General features: G+C 36.4%; 1 protein-coding gene across 3 annotated transcripts in view; it reads right to left on the bottom strand.

The window, feature by feature from the left end:
* The window catches only part of LOC139960595 (regulatory-associated protein of mTOR-like), an 83,000-nt gene that overhangs the window by 19,276 nt on the left and 42,575 nt on the right, over positions 1-21,149 (bottom strand). For 2 of the 3 annotated variants that reach the window (XM_071959063.1, XM_071959060.1), the window contains 14 exons: positions 20,368-20,543; positions 19,505-19,564; positions 15,760-15,860; positions 15,072-15,216; positions 14,375-14,549; positions 14,045-14,128; positions 13,600-13,710; positions 12,321-12,395; positions 11,292-11,357; positions 9,661-9,852; positions 9,057-9,197; positions 8,102-8,261; positions 3,953-4,051; positions 408-649 (listed from right to left, as the gene is read on the bottom strand). In XM_071959063.1, the coding sequence (XP_071815164.1) occupies positions 408-649; positions 3,953-4,051; positions 8,102-8,261; positions 9,057-9,197; positions 9,661-9,852; positions 11,292-11,357; positions 12,321-12,395; positions 13,600-13,710; positions 14,045-14,128; positions 14,375-14,549; positions 15,072-15,216; positions 15,760-15,860; positions 19,505-19,564; positions 20,368-20,543 (1,827 nt within the window). The remainder of the gene's footprint in view (positions 1-407; positions 650-3,952; positions 4,052-8,101; positions 8,262-9,056; positions 9,198-9,660; positions 9,853-11,291; positions 11,358-12,320; positions 12,396-13,599; positions 13,711-14,044; positions 14,129-14,374; positions 14,550-15,071; positions 15,217-15,759; positions 15,861-19,504; positions 19,565-20,367; positions 20,544-21,149) is intronic. The other variant, XM_071959062.1, reaches the window with a different exon arrangement.

Genomic DNA, 21,149 nt, shown 5'->3' with positions numbered 1-21,149 from the left:
CAGCAACAAACCATCGAAACCTCACCAGTATAGTCTCCATGAATTCAAACTCTTAAGGAAACTGCCGTGTGAAAAGGAATACAGACAAAATTTACAAAAATGCAATCTTCCAAAACCCCTTCAGCAATCGTAATACTCTCCTTGCTTATAGGTCCATCAATCATTGGCCCCAAATTTTAGAATGCTAAACATTGCTTAGAAGGTTCCAAAATTTATACTTTTCCTGGTTGGTTTTGCATCTACAAATTGTGGGGTGCTGAACGAGATGATTAAACGTTTCGGCAGACAGGGATGAGAGGGCGTGATGATAATGGCAAAGCACGAATGACCATATTATTTGACTCTCTGGCATATTCGGGCCAATTACCCTTGAAGAGATTTTTTAGGATATCGCACCGGGATCCTACCTTCAAATTGATTTCGTTGACCAGGGTCTGGGCGCTCTGTTTGACGCCTGGATAAGGGTCGGATGCAAGTTGTAACATGACCGTCCAGATCTGCACGTAGATGTTTGAATAAGAACTGACCGCACTCGACAGGGAGCTGGACGAGGCGATCCGGGCCAGAGGGGCAGGAGACTGGGATGGTTGGTGGCTGTTGTCTCCGGAGCCTGAAGACGTGGCTGAACTGATCAGTCTCGACGTCCCAACTGTAGAAAAAATAGATATCAAACAGTCAAAGTGGAGAAAGAATGCAACATCGGAGATTCCAGTTTACAAATATATGTGACAAGACAACATACAGATGAGATTGATAAACAGCAATTCAAAATTCCTTCTCATTTCTCGAGAAATAGTTTAGGCCGTGAACATCTCAATAGGTACTTATACTATGAGCTGAACTGTGCTGTTCTTCTGCAATGTCATACAAAGTTTTCAAAAGTTCCAATAAAACATGGCAAACAGAAAATATTTGCAAGCCTAAACTTTTGATCATTCTCTTTGTCTATTTTTTTTTTTAAATTTCCTCTCTTTCCTTTAATTTATCTTTTATCACTAACCTCTCTCTAAATCAAATCTCCAACTTCCCCCCCCCCCCCTAATTCAATCCCCTTTCCCGAAATAATTATTCCCAATTTCCTCAACAGCTGCCAAATTTTATATAATACATATTACATTAAAACTCTCTACCAGAAAACCTGTCCAATGTGTCATTCAACATTCCTGTCAGAAAACAACATCTTGAAGTACATTATACAAATAAAAGCCAATTATGTAATATTACCTTAAAGTCTTTTCACTTGATCGTAAAATCAAGTACGACATGCACAAAATATCAAATAAATATAGTAAATCATAACATATAATTTCACAGTTAAAGCATAAGGATTAATATAACGCTGGGAAAAGTGAGGGTTTTTTTTTTTTGGGCTATCCTCACGGCAGGCATAGTTTTTTTTCAAATTTCTTTGCAAAGTATGAATGTAGAAGGTTGAGCAAAGATATACGGGCCATGCTTACACCATTGTACGTGGGTTCACCCAGTAGATGAGGCTTCATACGACTCGACAGATAGGTATACAGGCGAGGCAAACATTCATGAGGTTATTAAATTTCATGGTAGCGGGTGAGTATATATAAGATGAATTATAACAGATTTATGAGTCACGGCGACATGATTTACGGTAGAAACATGCAAAGACAGCAAACGACAGTTAAAACAAAACATTAATGTTGAGAAAAAAATGCAACTGACAATATTCATGGATCTGGGTCCATTTATAACAGTTATGAATCGGAACAGTCCTTGTCAAGACTTTTGCAACGACATGTGACGTCGGAATTCATTTTTGTCTCTTTTAATGTTTCTAAATAATGTTTAGCTCAAACAGAACTATGAAACCAAGGAACTACTTTGGATTTACTCCGTACAACATTTCCTTAACCTGGAAAATCCATCGTCCCATTAAAGTAACAACTTGAATATATGAAGTTATTTAATTTACAGTCGATTATTTTGATCCAAACATCATTTACAGGATACTTTATATTTATAACAAAACATAGACTACAATTTGTTTTGTTTTATAACCTCAAAACATAGACAACATTCATGTTCTTCACTCAGTGATCGTTGATCCTGAACTAATGTCAAATGAATGGATAGGTTCTGCCGTATGAATTCGCAGATGAGACTTTGGGAGATGTTACTGTAATGCAATCTTCGTCGTCATTCACATTTTAATGCTACTGTACGTCAATAATTACTCACCAATGAATTTGATTCTTCTGTGATTATTTGAAACAAAACTGAAAACTTACATTGTCTTTTAGTTGCTTAAAATACAACAACAAAAAAATATGAGAAAAAGAAACCCCACAAAGCAACTTTCTGCTATTAATTAATTAATTAATCAAAGCATTCACTTCCCCTGACAGTAAATAAGGACTTGTTCCAAGACAAATGTCAGTTGCACAGGTATTGGTATATAATACCCTTATGATGGTAGATACACTTTCCCATTTTACATAAGGGACAAATGAATTTCAAATCTATAAAATAATACAATGTCTAAAATTTAAGATGATATGCTTACCAAGCTCTCTGAATCTTAATCGAGTGGTCTTCAGCAGAGTTTTGTAATGATTGAAAAATTGATTTTGATTTGCATAAAATTATTTTAATTTTTTCCAGTTGTTTTAATTCAATCAAGGTAAAAATTTCCTGGTTACTTCTACAAAACCATAATATATATACATATATATATATATATACAACCATAATTCTGAGATATGGGGTGAAAAAATGATCCCAATGTGTGACACCATGAAAAATTTTAACTTTTGTGGAAAGAATTTGTAAGCAATGACGTAAAAGATTTCAAATGACTTAATCTGTGACAAGTAGCAATATCTGTAACAAGGTAATTGAATAAATAAAACAAGGAAATCAATTGATGAGTATGTTTAATAGGCGCATTGTTTTTATAGCAAAGATTGAGAATTTGCTGCTAGGTGGTCACCTCTGCGGTCAGAGAATACATATATCTTAAAGGGTTAGTTTTGATGTATAAAAAATTTTTAAAAAGAATATTTTTGAGTAAGATGCAAAAGAGATGACACAATGGATCATAAAATAAGACCTTGATGAAACCCGAGACACATTTCGACGAGAGATTATTCCAAACCTTCCGACTAGCTTCCTGGCTTGATAACACAAACCTCATAAAACAATAAAATTTACTCATGAAAACTGTATGTAAACTGTATGAGAGATGTTTCACTGCACTAGATCATTTTGTGGCATTTGTGTATTATCTATTAAAGTTTGCTTGGTTCATGTGTCATTTGTCACAAAACAGTATTTATTATAAATCAACCCATTTTTAAGTGTCCCATATGTCCCATACATATATCCCATACATATGTCCCATACATATGTCCCATACATATCCTTTCTTTAGGAAGACCCTCTGATAAGTCCTAATTTCTAATGGACAGGTCTGAAGAATCTTGCTTCCCTTTCACTGAACATTCCCCCTCCTCCCTTTCCCCTCCTCTCCCCACCCTCTCAGCAAACCTTGGCACAGTTAAATCCAGTCTAAAAAGCTCCATAAGCACTTCAAACCACTCTACATAACTCAAAATTAAGCTTCTCGGAATTTTTTACCAATGAGAGAAGTTCTCTTCACTGTTTATAATTCATTTGACTCATTCAGGTTAAAATAGATATTATGAACATAACAAGGGCCATGCAGGGTTTACAGTTTCAAACAACACAAAAATTTAACTGTGTTAGTTTTTAATACACCACAAGTTTTGCCCCCTCACACTCTCTCCTTTTCAACGAAACCAAAATTACAAAATGAGGCAGAAATAAAGTTGCAAGATAATAAAACGAAAACAGAAAATAAATAAATAAAGGTATGAAAAAAAACAAGGCAAGTTTAAAGAAAAAAAGAAAACTGAAGAAAAGGAGAAGAGAAAAAATATTTTGGTAATGAAATCAATACCATTCAGCTGTTGGAGGTTATTCCCACTGGCAGACCGAGGCAAATTGATGGCTCTACGAGGAGGGCTAGCTAGCGAAAGACGTCTCTTTATATTAGCATCTGAGGGAATTGATGAGGGAACCAAAATCAGGCGGTGAAGACCAAAATAAAGTAAAGAAAAAAAAAAGGAAAAAAACCTGACAACAAGTGGACATTTTTAATTTCATCCATGTGAAGGAAACTGGAAGACGGAAGAATTAAACATATCGTCAATTTATAGCATTAATCGAATGACTAACGTTTGTTTAACAAAACCCATGACGATCGATTTCCAATTAAACAACGGATTAGAAATTATTAAAGATCTTGTAACACATCATGCCAAAATTAGTATCCAAGTCTACTATCTATTTCGGAAACAAAAATGCCATTCCAACAAGTCACAGTTAATTCAAAAAAATCTTATTCTTAGTGGTTCTAGACTGTCACAGCATTCCATGCTAATTGATATACGATTCAAACACCTATTTAGCAAGCAATGCATTCAGATAAACTATCATCTATCGGTATAGTACTCCTTCAACAATTATTTTCAAAAATTTCTTTCAACAGAATACAGATTACATTTTTGGTTTTGCATGATGCCACTGTTGCATCGTTACCATTCCGATATTAATCTAAAAGTCATTTACTCCTTAGAGTCTAGACTATCGTAAAATCTTGAATTATTTAATCCACACCGCTTCCATCCACAACGATGACGATAGATTCCAAGCAGCAATCATTCTTCCGAGTTAGTTCCTTTAGAATTTTGCAAACTTTCACTTCAGACTGCTAACCATCCATAGTTCCAGCTAGCAAAATAGGATCAGATATTTTCACATACTAAATAGTTCCATTGGGCTCTCTCACACCTGTTGCCCAGACATTGCAGTTACTGAAAGTATTATTGGTTACGGACAAACTCTTTGGTTATGTAAATATTACTATGCAAGTCATCAAACGACACATGACTTCACCATTAAGTAAAAACCGCATTTTGTGAGTTATATATAGTGCCACACACATGTATGGGTAGTGAGTTGTTCCGACCTTAATTCCGTACAAATAAGTTGAACTATGTGGCTCATCTTGCCCACCTTCAAAGTCACACTTCCCAACCTCCATTTCCCCACTTGTCAAGCTTCAAACCACCAACCTCCCAATCTTCAGAAGCCCACTTCTACTCTTTCTGATCCCACTTCACTAATCTTCACTTCTTTTGTGCAAATATTTTACACTTCAATTGCTTTAGAACTTGGCCTATAATTTCATTGCTCTTTCAAATTTGTTTTATTTTCCCAGTAAACTTTCTTGTCCAAGACATCCTCTGTGATTAGCATTCACAGATATTGCCTACAATGAATTTTGTAAATCAACAAAACTTGCAGGAAAACAATTCCTTTCCGGGAACTCTCGGAAGTAGAGTTCTTGGGCAGACATGAGAATTCCACAGAAAAGAAATGTTACATTTATGGATTTTTTGCTAAATTTAGCTGGAATACACAAACAGCAAAGGTTGATCTGTGAAGCTACTACAAGAGGTAATGTCATGATTCAATGAATGATCACACTGTTGACTGAAGCAATATACATGTGACAGCCCTTGGATTGATGATTTATGAATATTCATTTTCAATAGTCCAATCAAATAAATGCATCTCCATTTAACAGTACATGAATATTGAAACATGTAATGACCAATCACACCTGCTATGTATGAGACACCTATCAATATATTTGTACATACGACAAGACTAAGATTTGTTCTACTACTTTGGTAATACACAATGAAATGAGTACATTAATATCACATGTATCGCATATACATGCATGCTACCAACTCTTGTGTATTATGTTTATAGCATGATGATCTAAGGACTCATGTTTAATGAACTATGACCTCTAATGATCATTTGCATATGAATGTATAAGTGTAGCCTAACACCATAGTGAATAATCATGCATTGTGTGCTGTATACATGACTAGTGCTGAAACACATTTTGTGTATGGAATAAAGTTTTTATTGAACTATGCGGGTGACCTCAAATCTTTATTTACACGTAAGTACAAGTTCAGGGCCTATACGTTCACTTTATCACAGTTTACAGTCTGATGAATAATCATGAAGACACATTGTCATGTTCCACGGTTACAGTCTCGATGTAAGGGGACTGGGATCAAGAGTGGACCAAGTTATTTGGCTTTTTTTCTGTGCCCAGGCTCTATCTAAGTGTCATGGCAGTGTGTTGCATACAGAAAAGTGCCAATAGTACACTTGGAGACAATTCAATCAATATTCGTAAAGATCATTTTTGGATGAAACAAGGTTAAGACCTCTAATGCTTATCGGCATAAATGCATCAGGCAAAGATCAGTTAATTCTATCGTAAAAATGTCAGCCAGTTGGGACAACTTCCTAATGCTAATACCTCTCTAAACTGTCCTTCCATAGCATGCTTCAAAGCACTCGTATTGACAGTACAAACAGTTCCTTTCTTTTAGAAACATGATACTCATACTGCTCATACTGACACTACTGAGTGCTCTGAAGCGGGACATGACAGTACAGTATAGAAAAAAAGTGTCCCAAGTGGGTGAAAATGTTAACATAGTGATGAATAATCATGTGTTCTGAATATGCATAGGGGTGGCCACAACACATATTGTGACTATTTCAATGTGGTAGTTTGAAAGGGATAAGTTTCTTATGAATGATGTAGAACCCTCTACTGATTATTTGCATACTTATATACATGAGGAAATGCATATACATGACCTGAATTTACATAATATGATTATTCAGTGGTGATGTTCAGTGGATTATCTGTTATTGAACCTGAATAAGACCAAAGTTGGCCGAAACACAATAATTGACGTCTAAAGCATCACAATGTTTATCACAATGAATAACCAAATTAGCTCTTGAATTTAACATTATGCATCCATAATGTTTTCTTTCCATGGGTTTACACATGGTTATCAGCTATAAACAAATAATTTTCCTTTAGCAGTGGTTTTTTCCACTTTCTGACTATTACCATTGCAAACATGCAATTAATTATAAGTATTATTTTAGAAAAAAGATATGCTCAGTTATTGACTGTCATAATGTCACCTCCAAGTGTTTAACAGAAAATAGTGTAAAAATGGTATAACTTAGAATTTGTCCTATTAAAAAAATTGCTAGATTCTCATTTTTCATTTTAATGTTGTTATGACATTTTATAGAGGGTTAGCAACTTTAATTCACAACACTCCAGCAGAATACAACAATTAATTTGGAAAAGATCAAGCTTTCTACATTCCTTGCTTCTATTTCTTTTCAAGCTGCTTTTTGCACCAGGTGATAAATTTGTATCAAGTTCTCTTATCCAGTCGTGGAATACTGACACATAACTGGAAAGCCCTCCAGTCTAGCTAAGAGATTTATGGTGCTAACATGTATTAGTCTAGTCATAGTAAGCAAAGTTATCAATCGTTTAATCTAGTACAGACCGCTAGAGAGTGCGAACAGGATTACAAGCAATGCACTCTACCAAGTGAGCTACCCCCAGCCCTTAGTTGTTGCAGGTCCCTGTACAGCCATTTCTATCTGGAGTGCACCAGTAACATGCCACAGTACTTTGTATACCTTGTAACTAGGGATGACATACCCAATTTCATTCAACCTAGACAGTGGTAGGGAATGGAATATATATATATATATATTGTTTTTGGTATGAGAAATACAAGCTTTTTATATTATTCTGTATTATATAAGTAAATGCAAAAAAACAAAAAAAAGGTACTGGGATATAAACAATAACAATCTCCCCTCAGATTTCCTTTCTTCATTTATCTTTAATCTAGTACAGAAATGTCCTACAAAACTTAATGCAGTCCTCTTTTATTCCCCCCTTTCACCCCTCCCCACCCCCATCCCAATCTATTCCTCATGCAATTCTAGTCAACTTAAAGTACAGGAATGTTTTCAGGGACGTCAATTTCCATTACAGAGTTCGAAAGTGTTGCCAATGCATTGAATTCCTAGGTACAAAGTACAGCTCTTATTAAGTACATGAATTGTAATGTAGATCAAGAGTTAGGAAGGTGAACATAATAAGGAAGCAGGGGGGAAAGCACAATACCATTAGAGCGGGCTGAATCATGCACCACAAGCCATCCACCTGGTGTAGTCGCCACTCCAGCCGGGACTGTGCTGGAGTCGTCCTCCATCACCTGGCGAGCGATCGAGGCAAACTGAGCCTCGAACTGGCTGATTAACTGGTACAGCGCCACCACTAGCTCCTGCAAGAGATCAGATACTAACACTCTTTAATCTTTTTCAAACTCTTAGATTTGGCTCCAATGCCGTTGTGGGTCAAAACACAATCATGGGAGTATTAAGTGTTAATCTCCTTGGTCGTGGTTTGGCATAGAGGCTGTGAAGAAACTACGCTGTCAAACGATATTTGTTGAAGACTTCTTATGAGCTTAAAATCTACGAAATGTTTGAAATTTCAATACACGATTTTCCTAAACTTTCACAAATAGTTACAACATCCCTGAATCCGCTTTTTGAGGGTCTGCAAAGAATGAAAAGGCTAATGGTGTACAATTATTTGTACAACTGTGAGGAATAACCAAGTTCAAATACATTTCTTGCTTTGTTTCATATTTCATCAGGAAATACAGAGAGAGTGAGAGAGAGAACAAGATTTAAAATCAAATTTGCTGACGTATCTCATGTCTGCCAGACCAACGGCTGCATAGAGAGTAAGTTGTTTCCATTTGAGCCTAAAATTTAGTCAATCAGAGATTCAAAATTAAAATTTAGACAGAAGAACACCAGAAATTTAAGAACAACAAACCAACTTGATTATTTGAAATGAAATTTGAATGGTTGAGTTAAGGAAGTTGTTTTGGGATCTAAGGTCCAGCGGTCTGGAAAAACAGACCAAAACTGGAAAACTGCTTTATGGTAATTACTGAATAATGCATAATGACTGTACATCTGCCCTATCATCATCCATCCATCCATCCCAGATTAATATGAATGATGGTATAACATAGAACACCACCTCAGTATAAATTGATATTTACCTTGCGCACGATAGGGCTCCCATCCTGAGCGACGGTGATGAGTGTCATGCCGACATTGTGGTCGATGTTCGTACCGTGGTCAGTTCTCTCCCCACTGTTACCGATAAAAGTACCCAGGGCGTACACAGCAGCAGCTCGGACCTGACGGAAAAAGCAAATTGATGATAACCGTTAATGAGGCTTTGCTAAATCCTTCTGGGATTGTCAAACAAACCGTGACGTACTATGTCCCGTTACATGTGAATGACACTCATCCACCCCCCCCCCAATAAAAAAGGAAATACCCAGATTCAAATACAAAACTGTGATTGATATAATAATATGATGAGCTCCTCATGTTTCCTACACACAAACATCTTCTGTGTATGTATCTAGTCTAGCATCAGTATAGTCAGGTGGATTCATTAGTAAATGAACAGTACTGTCCAACTGAGACAGCTGCATGATCATATTACGAATTAAACCACAAAACCTTCCACTATTCGACAACTGACCATAAATATTGTTACTTTATCTCCCTAACAACCCTCCATCTACTATAACACAACCCTTCCTCCCTCCAATCACCCTGCTCTAGATAGTTGTAACCAATTTGAAGAAGCACCTCTGGTACTGGATCTGTCAATAGTCTGTAGAGGTTCTCGTGAGCACCACTCCGTACCCCATACCACCTGGCAGCGTCGTACTTGGTCCAGACCCGTCCCAGACAGACCGCTAGCCACTGCCTCAAGAGAGGATGGTTATCGTTCAGTTGCTCCAAGCAGATGGCGATGACATTGCACTGTAAGGCAGCTTCCTGAACGGAGGCAAGAATCAAACTGTATGTAAAGAACCCTACTATCATAAATCAGCATATCTAATAATGGTTTGCTTTATACAACTTTGTATGGATGATACATCCTCTCTCGTCTGGAATTGGGAGATGAATTCCTGTCTGGTCTGCATTAATGTTTGAAGAAGAGTTTATTGGATTGGCATGCATCATCAGTGAATCTAGATTGTCTAAATGTGTAATCTTGCTTAAAGTTAGCTTGTCTGGTCTGGTGTCTGAATAAGTGTTTTCTGGAGTGTAATCAAATCTGAATAAGTGTCGTCTGGACTGTAATCATATCATGATTGGATCTGGCTTGTTTGGTTTGCCATCGTGATTGAATCTGGGTTGTTTGCTGTTTGTCATTTAGACCTGCCCTGAGTTTGGAATCCTAAACTTTCAAACAATATTGTGAGTACCAGGCTTGGGGTAATCGTAATCAGTAATCGTAATCGATTACAATCGATTACATTTTTTGAAGTAATCGTAATCGTAATCGATTACTTTTGTGAAAATTACAAAGTAATCGTAATCGTAATCGATTACAAGGGCAAAGTAATCGTAATCGTATTACATTTATGATTACAGTGAAATTTGAATGAGAAGGGCAAAATTAGAAGAAATGATTAAAACTAATTCTTACTATTGGCTTTTAGTGTGACCAAAGAAGTGTTCCTGCTTCTAGAATTCTCCAGCACAATAAACTTATACTAAGAAGTACTGGGGATTTGATCGCCATATTCAAGGATATTTTATCACCTGAATTATTCTGTTCAATGCTGCCTCTCAGCGTTCACAATCCTTTTGCATACACAACTGGTTGTCTGTTTAATTGTCTGTTTAAATTGTATTTTTTACTGGACTTATGGGTTACACATCTTAAACGTGTTAAGGCATAAATGTGTAATGCCTGGTAGGAATTGTAGATATACTTCCACAATTTTGTCCGTATATACTGTAAATGCCCTTCCTTTGCCCTATTTCATTGCCCTATTTCCCGGCAGAGAGTTATATTAAACAGATATGCAGAGGATTGTGCAAGTAACCACAATGTAATCGTGATTGTAATCACGATTACATTACAATGTAATCGTAATCGATTACTTCAACTTTAGGCTGTAATCGTAATCATAATCGTAATCATACATTCTCAAGTAATCGTAATCGATTACATTCAGATGTAATCGCCCCAAGCCTGGTGAGTACCATGTAATATCTTTCATAGTCTCCAAAGCAAATTGAAACTCATTAAGGTAATTGTACTTTGTAGAGAAGCAAAAGGCATCTATTAAAAGGAAAGGTCAAATTTGAATTAAGTCTGTTCTTCCCATCAAAACTACACAAGGAAGCTGAGAGCAAAGGAGGAGGGAGAGGAGGAGTGGAAGTGAGGGGTTGAGGAGAATTAAAGATTTGCTATAAGATACCTGTCCTGGAGCGTAATCTTCTGCGATCATCGCTAAGACAAAGGCAGCCATTGTCCTATGTTGAGCCTGCAAAATATCAAAAGCAATTACCAAAAATTGTCTCAGAAATCCATTCTTATCAAATCTACAAGGTGCGACTGAGGATGACCTATCACACACTCGGTACGCAGCAGGCAATAAAACTTGGAAAGAATGAAGCTGTTTTAAGAAAAGACTCTTGCATTGTCTGAAATTGACCAAGTTCTGGTAAGGCCATAAAGATGAGAAGACTGCAAAATTGTTCTTGGACTGCCTGCCTTTAACAACCGAACTAAAAAAAGTGACATGTCTTAAGCACTCATTACATAAAATGAAATCTAAATTTAATACCATATCTATGTTGCTATAGCTACCTCTATCTAGCTTCATGCTATATCTATGTTGCTATAGCTACCTCTATCTAGCTTAATGCTATATCTATGTTGCTATAGTTACCACTATCTAGCTTAATACCATATCTATGTTGCTATAGCTACCTCTATCTAGTTTAATACCATATCTTTGTTGTTATAGTTACCTCTATCTAGCTTAATGCCATATCTATGTTGCTTTGGCTACCTCTATCTAGTTTAATACCATATCTATGTTGCTATAGCTACCTCTATCTAGTTTAATACCATATCTATGTTGCTATAGCTACCTCTATCTAGTTTAATACCATATCTATGTTGCTATAGCTACCTCTATCTAGTTTAATACCATATCTATGTTGCTATAGCTACCTCTATCTAGTTTGATGCTATATCTATGTTGCTATAGTTACCTCTATCTAGCTTAATGCCATATCTATGTTGTTATAGCTACCTCTATCTTATTTAATACTGCATCTATGTTGCTATAGTTACCTCTATCTAGCTTAATGCCATATCTATGTTGCTATATCTGCCTCCTACTAGCTATTTTGCTTCCTCCTGGTACCATTTTCTACTTCTCATCTTAGCTCTACATCTATTGAACTCTACATCTACCATGCTCTATCTATCAACTTACCGGCATGAATGGATCTGAGAGCACAGACAAGAAGTATTTGTGTCCAGTGTCCTTGACCAAATCAGCTTTACAAGCCTACAAATAAAACAAAGTCAACACAAAACCGTTGAAGAAATAAATAACTGTACTTACTACGATAGCACAGCTTCTTTACTGTGGTTGCCATCTTTTAACATGCATCATTTCTATCTACAGTAAAACCAAGATTACCTTCACAAATCATCTGAGAACATCTGGATAATAAAGTTTCCTATACATGAAATTGCTTGCTATTTTATTATCAGTACATAGAGAAATGTCTCCCACATTGTGAAATTACAAAACAGTAGAAACACAGCCACAGTGCTAGCTTCAGTATTGGAAAAACTGCAAAAACCAGGGCACTCGTTTTGTTTTGGGGATGTCAAGACACTTGCGTATTATAATTACATAATATGAAGTACTGGAGTACTATCGTGGCGATACATGTGGCAGATCTTACAACTATGGAAGGTCGGAATTTTGGGTCTGGAATTGAGATAACGAGGCCCCAGATAATCGAGAATTTGACTGTGATGCAATAGCCCTTCGGTGTACTATGCCTGGGGATCATGATGCTTCATGCATAGTCATTTATTTGCCACGGAAAACTGACATTGCTGATAACACTAGGTTTGCAGCAGTACTTAAAGGTATGCTGCATTGACTCAAAATAAGCTAGATACAAAAATATGGTCACCATTGGTCAGTCCTAAACTGTTTTTATTTCACTGGGACGTGTAGTCATCTTGTGTATTCATTTAGAATGTCTGAGAACAATTTGTAAAGACCTACAGGAAAGTACTTTTTGAAAACTTCTAGCAATCTAGTAATTTGGAGCCTGTACAATTATTTGAAAACAAAGACAAGTTGCCCAAAACATAATACCAAAAATCAAAGCAGTCTTTAACTTTTTTCGTTTTCTTCAATAGACTTCTTTTAACGTCAAGTATGAAAATGAAAACCCAGCTTGAAACTTTTGCAAGTGTGCATATTAAACACACACGGTTCCACGAAGATGAATCACAAACAGTTGTTCTAATATGAAGACCCAATAACAAATAACATAATTTTACTTTCTATCGATAATTTTCACACCAAACTGTGGCACCGGGCACCACTTTATCTTTTAGAAGTAATTTTGCCATACATAATCGTGTATGAAGGAGTTAAACCACCTGACGATTGAAATGAGCATGATTTTCTTTAGTGATAAACTGGTATAGGATGGAGTATTAGTTTTCTTATTAGTTATTCATACCCTGTCAACTGCTAGGATCTTTGCCCAGATGAAAACGAGTAGATGGCGGAGTTCTCTTGCTGAACTCTGAAGTAACTTTAAGACATATGGAAATATGCCTACAGACAAGGCCTGTCGTGAAGAGAAATGTAAAACAAAGGAATCTGATTATTTTCACTCTCTATGGGAGGGAGGGTGGGGGGGGGAGAATGCACGAACATGGGAGAGGAGGAGGGAGAGAAGGGGAGTTACTAAATGTTAAAATAACCTTACCTTTAATAGTTCTTGTCAAGTCACTATCAACAATATTTCTTTTAATATCTGCTTATAACATCTAGTGGAGACTGGAGAAATATGATATTTATTTAAAGTACTTTGTGAATATGGGAAACTAACATCAATTCTTCTCTGAATGTTATTCTTTGAAATAAATAAATATGGTGACAAAAGAAGACAGATTCCTTACAAGACTGACAGCCCATGGACCAAGGTCCAGAAACCTTCCAAGTAGATCCAGTGCCCGAAGTCTATGGACCTGACTCAGTAACACCTGTGTACAGTGAAAGATTAAAAAAGGTTTAAAAATATAGAATTTAAAGGCTCATCTTAATTATGTCAAAGGTTTCCAGACCTTAGGATGGATACTTTTACTTTTGAATTTTGTAGGAATTATATGGGAACAGATTACCAGTTGTGCCAAAAATCATAATTAAGCAGGGATATGATATAAAAATATAAATTAAAATAAGAAATAAATAAATAAAACAAATTAAAATTAAAAACCCTTTTTTTTCACCTGTAGAACGATCGGAAGTTGTTCTGGCGGTTGTCGTCCCTCACATCCAATCGTCAACCAAACTTGAAAGGCTGTCAGCTGCTCGGCAAAGAAGGGACTGTGTTGGTAATCTCCACCCTTGATGAGATCAGGGAGTTGGGAGAGAGATATGTCCACTGCTAGGTCCCATGCTTGCCTGGGAAAGTCAAATAAAAGAAGAGTATGAAAATAGCAGCAGATAGCAATAAAGAAAAGCATGTGGAAGGCTGGTTGCTAAGGAGAATAAGCAACCATCAAAGAGAAGTGACTTTCTCTTGAGACATTCATGGTTGCTAGGAGACAGGGAAAGTTCAGTTACAGTTATTGTAATTAGTTGTTTGTAGTGTAGAGTTCTTGTTTCAAGGGCAAGGCCTTCTCATATGACTTGATAATAGTTAACCCCTAGTCACTGTCGCTAAGTTGTCACATGCACACACCTAAGTGTGAACAATCCAATCAGTCTTTCCTGGGGTACTACAGTGTACCACCACACTTATGCATCCCTTGGAGGGAACACCCAGTCGATAGGGTGAAGCCATAGTACAATGCACTAATTATATTATAATAATAATTATATATAATAATTCTAATTATTATACAATGTTTGCTCTTAGGTCCTCATCTATACACCTGGGTAAAGAGACACAACTGACATTATTTGCTAGGATTATTGGCTTACCACATAGGATGCTGGTAGGTTGGTGGTAACTGGGGACTGGATATAGGAGTACAATTATAAGATCGCATAATCCTCTCGGCTAAGAGAAAATTCCTGAACAGACTTGCTACTAAGAGGTCTTGACGGAAAAGCTTTTGAAAGAGCTCTGGAGAAAAAGAACGATGATATATTGTAATTAATTAAAAATATATTAAAAAATTTAAAAATGATGTATTGTAGTTAATAACCAAAAAAAAAAAATATGTTCATAATGTGCAAGTTTTAGAAAACTATCGATATATAATAAATATATACATTAGTAAAAGTCAGATTTTGTCGAATCCACAATGCAGAATAAAACGTGTAAATTTGACAAGATGTAAACTCTAATTTGCAATTAGATCTAAAATCTTCGCAGTTAGGATGGGTATACCTGCCTTGTTCACATGCCGATATCAACCGACAAAGCACACTATTGTGTGAGCAGAATCTAACACAAAGCTCTCAAAGGTATTTTTACATATCGTTACGACCCTCTTTGTGAACTAAAAGAACTGTTAAGTTTCAGTTGAATATTCAAAGAGGCTGAAACAAAATCCGCCAGTACGGACAATTTCCGATCGCTAAGACCATTCTACGATGTCCTCCTATATAATGCTTCAAAAGCACCACATCTTCAAAAATTGCACCCAACACTAATAGAACCTACCTCTGGGTAGTACATTCCAGGCTATCGTATCAGTGATGGCCGTGAAGATCCAATTCAATTCACCGAGTGGTGTCCTCCTGTCATTAAGGCGACCAGGAATTCTGTTTCGGAGAGAATAATATAAGTAATTACTTCATTCTTTAGTCTTCTGACAATACTGTATGTTTGCCTTACCCACAATGCATTTGTCTTTACATTCTCACAATACTTTTGCTTTAAACAAATGATGGCTTCGTTTCTGCTACTAATGAATTCATTTACTTTAAAAACAGCTAATTTGTATCTTAACAATAAAAAAAATTGGTGCTGTGGCCGAGTGGATAAAGGCGTGGCATTTGAAGCAATGAGGCTTAGCAATCATTCGACACCCAGCCGGGTCATAGTAAGGTGGGTTTTTCATCCTAGAGCAATGTATGTTTTTCCTATCTAAAATTTCTAAATTGAAAAGATTCCAAATTTGAGTTAAAATGTTGAATTCGAAGCCACCCGACGTGTGAGTTGTAATCCATAAGCCCTTGCAGGTTTCTCCCACATTTGTTGGCAATTAAGCGTAGTGAAAATAACTGCTGAAATAACTGCTTATTATTATTTTCCACTTCCCAAGTTCCCATGAATTTACTATTAAAGGTAATACTGGCAAACTACAGAATTATTCTCTAAAAAGACAACAAAAACCTAATTATTGCGGTGCAGTGCGGCTGGCTTTTAGTTTCAGCCTTACTACATGTGAACAGTAACTTCATCCTAGGGCAGTAGACCTACGTACATTTTTCTTTGATTGCATTGTTTAATATTAAGGCCAAACTTCACTTGATTTGAACAAAACAAAACAAACATGAGCCTCACAGACAAGGAATACCTGATTTTCCAGGTATATATATCTTTAATATGCTGTTGTGACCTGAACATATTTACCACCTGAACAATGCACTTTTATGCTCACGTATTGTGTGGCAGCCAGGGGTGAGGTTTCATTCTAAACACAACACCAATGCTTTCGGTTTAAAACAATGTTTGATGCCTGATTGATGTAAATTTCTACTCCCACAATTACAATGATAATCCAACAAAATATACATGTTTGAAAAAAATCCCTCAATTGAAAAAAATTCATCGTAGTTTTTACCAGAACCAACCCTATGTCACCCGGGTCATTAAGGATTTGTTTTGATTGTTTTTCACATTAGACGATTAGGAAACATTAATATCTATAAATTAGGCTAATTGTTTTAACACTAACAAACCAAAGCACCCTCTTACCAAACTCCAAATGCACAAAGTAGGTATTCTGCAATGAAAAGCTTTGTAAGTGTTGACAACTTGAGATGGGCTCTGGACAGGTCGAAACATTTTAAATGTACACTAACTGTTCATTAAACGATATGTACTTCAACAACGTAACATTACACTTTCCGTTCAAAAGCTTCGAGTAGAAACTGGCTTGACAAAGTAACCATATACTTGTCTGCACAAGTCTTTTTTTTTCACAATATTTAGAAGTGTCCAAATTACACAGAGGTAAGAATGGGAGGAGGGAGGGAAAGGGAGAGGGCGGAGGAGAGGGCGGAGGAGAGGGTGGGGGGGGTGTGATAGGGATGTTTCTCTCTACATTTTGAAGCTTCACTCTCCTCCCTATTCCCTTCAACCATTTCTGTTGTGCAACTACACACATCAACCAGAAGGGGGAAAAACTACACTCAGTAAAATACTACTCATTGGGTACTTTGAACATTGACAAAAACTTGCTTTTTCGTATGATAAAATAAGCAACACTTGTACTCTGACTGACCAGCTATGCATGGTTACATACAGTACGTGCGTAATAATAACCTGTTGATAAGAGCGACGCTATCCCAGGTCGAAAGAGGAAATGGGACGTCCTTTTCTATAACATAAATCACATAACACAGAGTGCAGTGTGAACAAAACAGATATATCACAAGCACTGGCTGTGAAGTGGCACAGAGTTAAGTTACACTGCAGTCGTGTCTGTGTGTATCCCCCGTACGAAATCAAAACCGAAAGTACTCACTTAAAGCTACATGTTGTAATTAATGAGTTGTTGATACTGTTTCACTCTGACCAAATCATGTTAACATTCACAAATCATTGAGAATAGCACTTATTCTGACTAAAAGACCTATCTGGGTACAACAGTTTGGCTAGTACTGCTAAAAATTATTTAATCCATTATCGATTTGCAATACAAAAGAAAACTTGTGTCCCACATATTTAATGCAATATATTGTTTCACTTGTAAATTTGTAACACTCTTTATGTCTAATTTTTTTCACCCATAGACCCTGGTGTGATGTTAATTTCATAACCTGTTATCAACAGAGTGGAGCAAACGTAAACACAATATGCAAGTTTGATGGGGCAATGTCGGTATTCTACATTCCACAAACTTGACAAAAATACAAGTGATTTATAGGATATGGTTTGAGTGGTAAATACCTATAAAACACTGAAAGGGAATACTCCCCTACAATGACTTAAATGCTTAAGAGGAAACTCCTGCCCCCCCCCCCCACGACAAATTTGACATTGCTTTCAAATTATGTCTGGAATATATATTTTATCAACAGTATTTAACAAACTTACAGCTGGAATATTTTAAAAGTTTGGATTTATTTCGATCGTTTTGATTTCCTTGAAGATGATGAAATCTTTTGACAGTAACATTATCGAATATGCTTACAACTATCATTGTGTGTACAGCATTATGAATGCAAAGTAGACACATCTAATCTATCACAATTCTAGGTTTTTAAGAGGCGATACGAAAGAATGCAAAGAATTTTAGATGAAAACATCACAGAGTACAGACCATTATCATCAAAAGCTATGTTACATTGCCTTACATAAGCTAACTGTTTAGCTGGCATGGTTATTCACTGTAGTAACCCACAAACAACCATATTTTGCAACTGTCCCTTTTCTCCTGCTACCAGACAATCTCTTTAAATGGTCATAACCAAACCAAACTGAAATCATCAACGCAATGGCAAAATGCCAGGCAACACAGCCAAGATTGAAATAACTAGTGCTAAAAATAGCCTATTGGGAATTCCAAACTGCTTCAAGTATTACCAGCAAAACATCAGACTAACCTTTCCAAACTTCATGTATTCGAATGATGGCGACCACTTTACAAGGAAATGCATTTTCAGTCTTGAAAATTCTATTTTTAACATCCTGGTTTCTTTGGAAGATAGCTTTAAACATTGCCAACATGGCCAAGAAAGTTGTAGTCAATTTCTAGAACCTTAGGTTGCATGTTACAATAACACTTCAACATGTTTAACCTCAAACATGTTTAACATATTTCACACTAGATCTCCGGTTGAGTTATGGAGATGTAAAAGAAGAGAAGATCACGAAAGAGAAAAATTGTAAAAATTTACAAAATCTGACACAGATTTTTTCCTTTTCTAATGAGGTTAACTTCATTCTTACAATCAGGAAGTTATAAGAGCCAAGATTCTTTTAACCTTCACTGATGGATGACATAAAGGAAACAAATAGGTCAAAATACCAAAACTTACCAGCTGTGGTTGAAAAATCAATGAGGACAAGGACAAGAATTTTTTCTTCATTTTCCTTTCCATAAATTTAAATGACAAAGAGGATATTGCAAAGGTAAACAAAATCTTTCCCAACACAAACTCTATGAGACTACAAAATAACACTACTGTCATTAAAAATACAAAAACCAATATCCATTTTAAAAAATGGTACTCACTTATCTACAAGGTCAACTGTCACACCAGGCACTAATGCTTTGCTTTTATGGTAGCAGAACCTGGAGAATAAAAAAAACATAAATCAAGAAAATAAAAAGAGGAAATGAAGAAAATAATCCATTTAATTCAGGGAATCTAGAGGACTCGGATGTGTCTTTTCCTGAATCCAATTGCATTGCTCTATAGAACCAAACCCCTGTCTAAACCATGCTCTATGGAGAATAATTATTCTCCACAACAAAATGGAAAACTTCACCCTAACCAAACTGTTCCTGAGAAAAATTATTTGGTCAACTTTGATGGAAATCGAAAACGATATCAGAGCTATCGCTTTCATCAGGTCGATGACATTGAAACTCCTTTCCCATTTTTAAGTCGCTGCAGAGAGCCATACAGAGAATGAAAGTGTGACAGGGACTTAAAAAAATGACCACATGTTCTAAATGTGGCAAGCTTTGCACGCTTTCTGCTGTGGCAGCATGTTTGCCCTTTCTAGCGAACAAGGTGTCTTAGTTTCCAAGCCATTGATCTCATGTAACGACCACGTTCGGGACTTTCAGAACATTTAATCATGTAATTGGAGAGTCCTTTGACGTTTGGAATTCAGGTCCTGAAGGTTCAGAGCATCCCACACACCAAACACTCATTCTAACATCACTGATCAAGTTGCTACTATGATCACGGTCCACAATTGAGGAAATGTCCCCACCACCCCCTACTCCCCAAATGGTTGTAACCGAACCACAAGTCTCTTAATAAGGCAGAGGGGTATCCAATTGTGTGTAAATATATGCATCTAGGTCAAAGTTGTGAGTTACGAACTGTCACGCAAAGAACGCAAAGAATAAATGCAAAGAATTACCAGCGCAAGGCAATCTTGATCGGCGTTGTAAGACACGATGTGAAGAGATCGGCTGGCAGCTCTGGGTTCATTGGGAGAAGTTCGTTGCTCGCACAGGCGGCTAGTTGTATACAGTTCTTGGCGGACGGTGGGACAGCAATGTTATGTCTGCAGGAGTTGGGGCCCAGTGACGCGATCTGGAGAGAGAGCAAAAGTAATAAAATATATCACAAACCAAAATCTAAGAAGGAAAAAACATTTGATTGAACAACAGCAGCGAGTTTGTTTTGGTGTTTTATTTTTCTCCGCATTAAGAGATGCAGGCATAATTGACCTGTGAGCAAACTTGCTAATGAATGAAAATATTAACAACATAAAATTGTAAAAATGTGTTGGTCGATTCACTTCCTCCATAGGTAAATTTAATAAAACCCTTCTATCATATATATACAAAGGTAGGTTTATATATATCTGCAATTAGTGACCCTTATTATGAATTGACCTCATGAAAACCCACACAAGTAAACTGTTGTTAGTATATATATTTGAGAATGAAATATAGTCTGTGTAACTTTTTTTTTAAATTAAATTCTCCTTTGCAAAACCAGCTAAATTTGACATAAATTGTATAAGGGTTGTATGGGGTATTTCCCTTCTGTACTATACCTTGGAATGCTAAAAAGAGATATATATGGCAATATTATGTGCCATTGCGATGGTATTTAAATCCAAACGAAACACTTTTTTCACTTTCATGTGTCAAAACAGAAAACAAAAGAATCAATAGCTAAGATAAATCACAT

The sequence above is a fragment of the Apostichopus japonicus genome, chromosome 19 (assembly GCF_037975245.1).
Source record: "Apostichopus japonicus isolate 1M-3 chromosome 19, ASM3797524v1, whole genome shotgun sequence".
NCBI lineage: Eukaryota > Metazoa > Echinodermata > Holothuroidea > Aspidochirotida > Stichopodidae > Apostichopus > Apostichopus japonicus.
The sequence above is the reverse complement of the archived record's forward strand: the minus strand, read 5'-3'. Positions and strand labels throughout refer to the sequence as shown.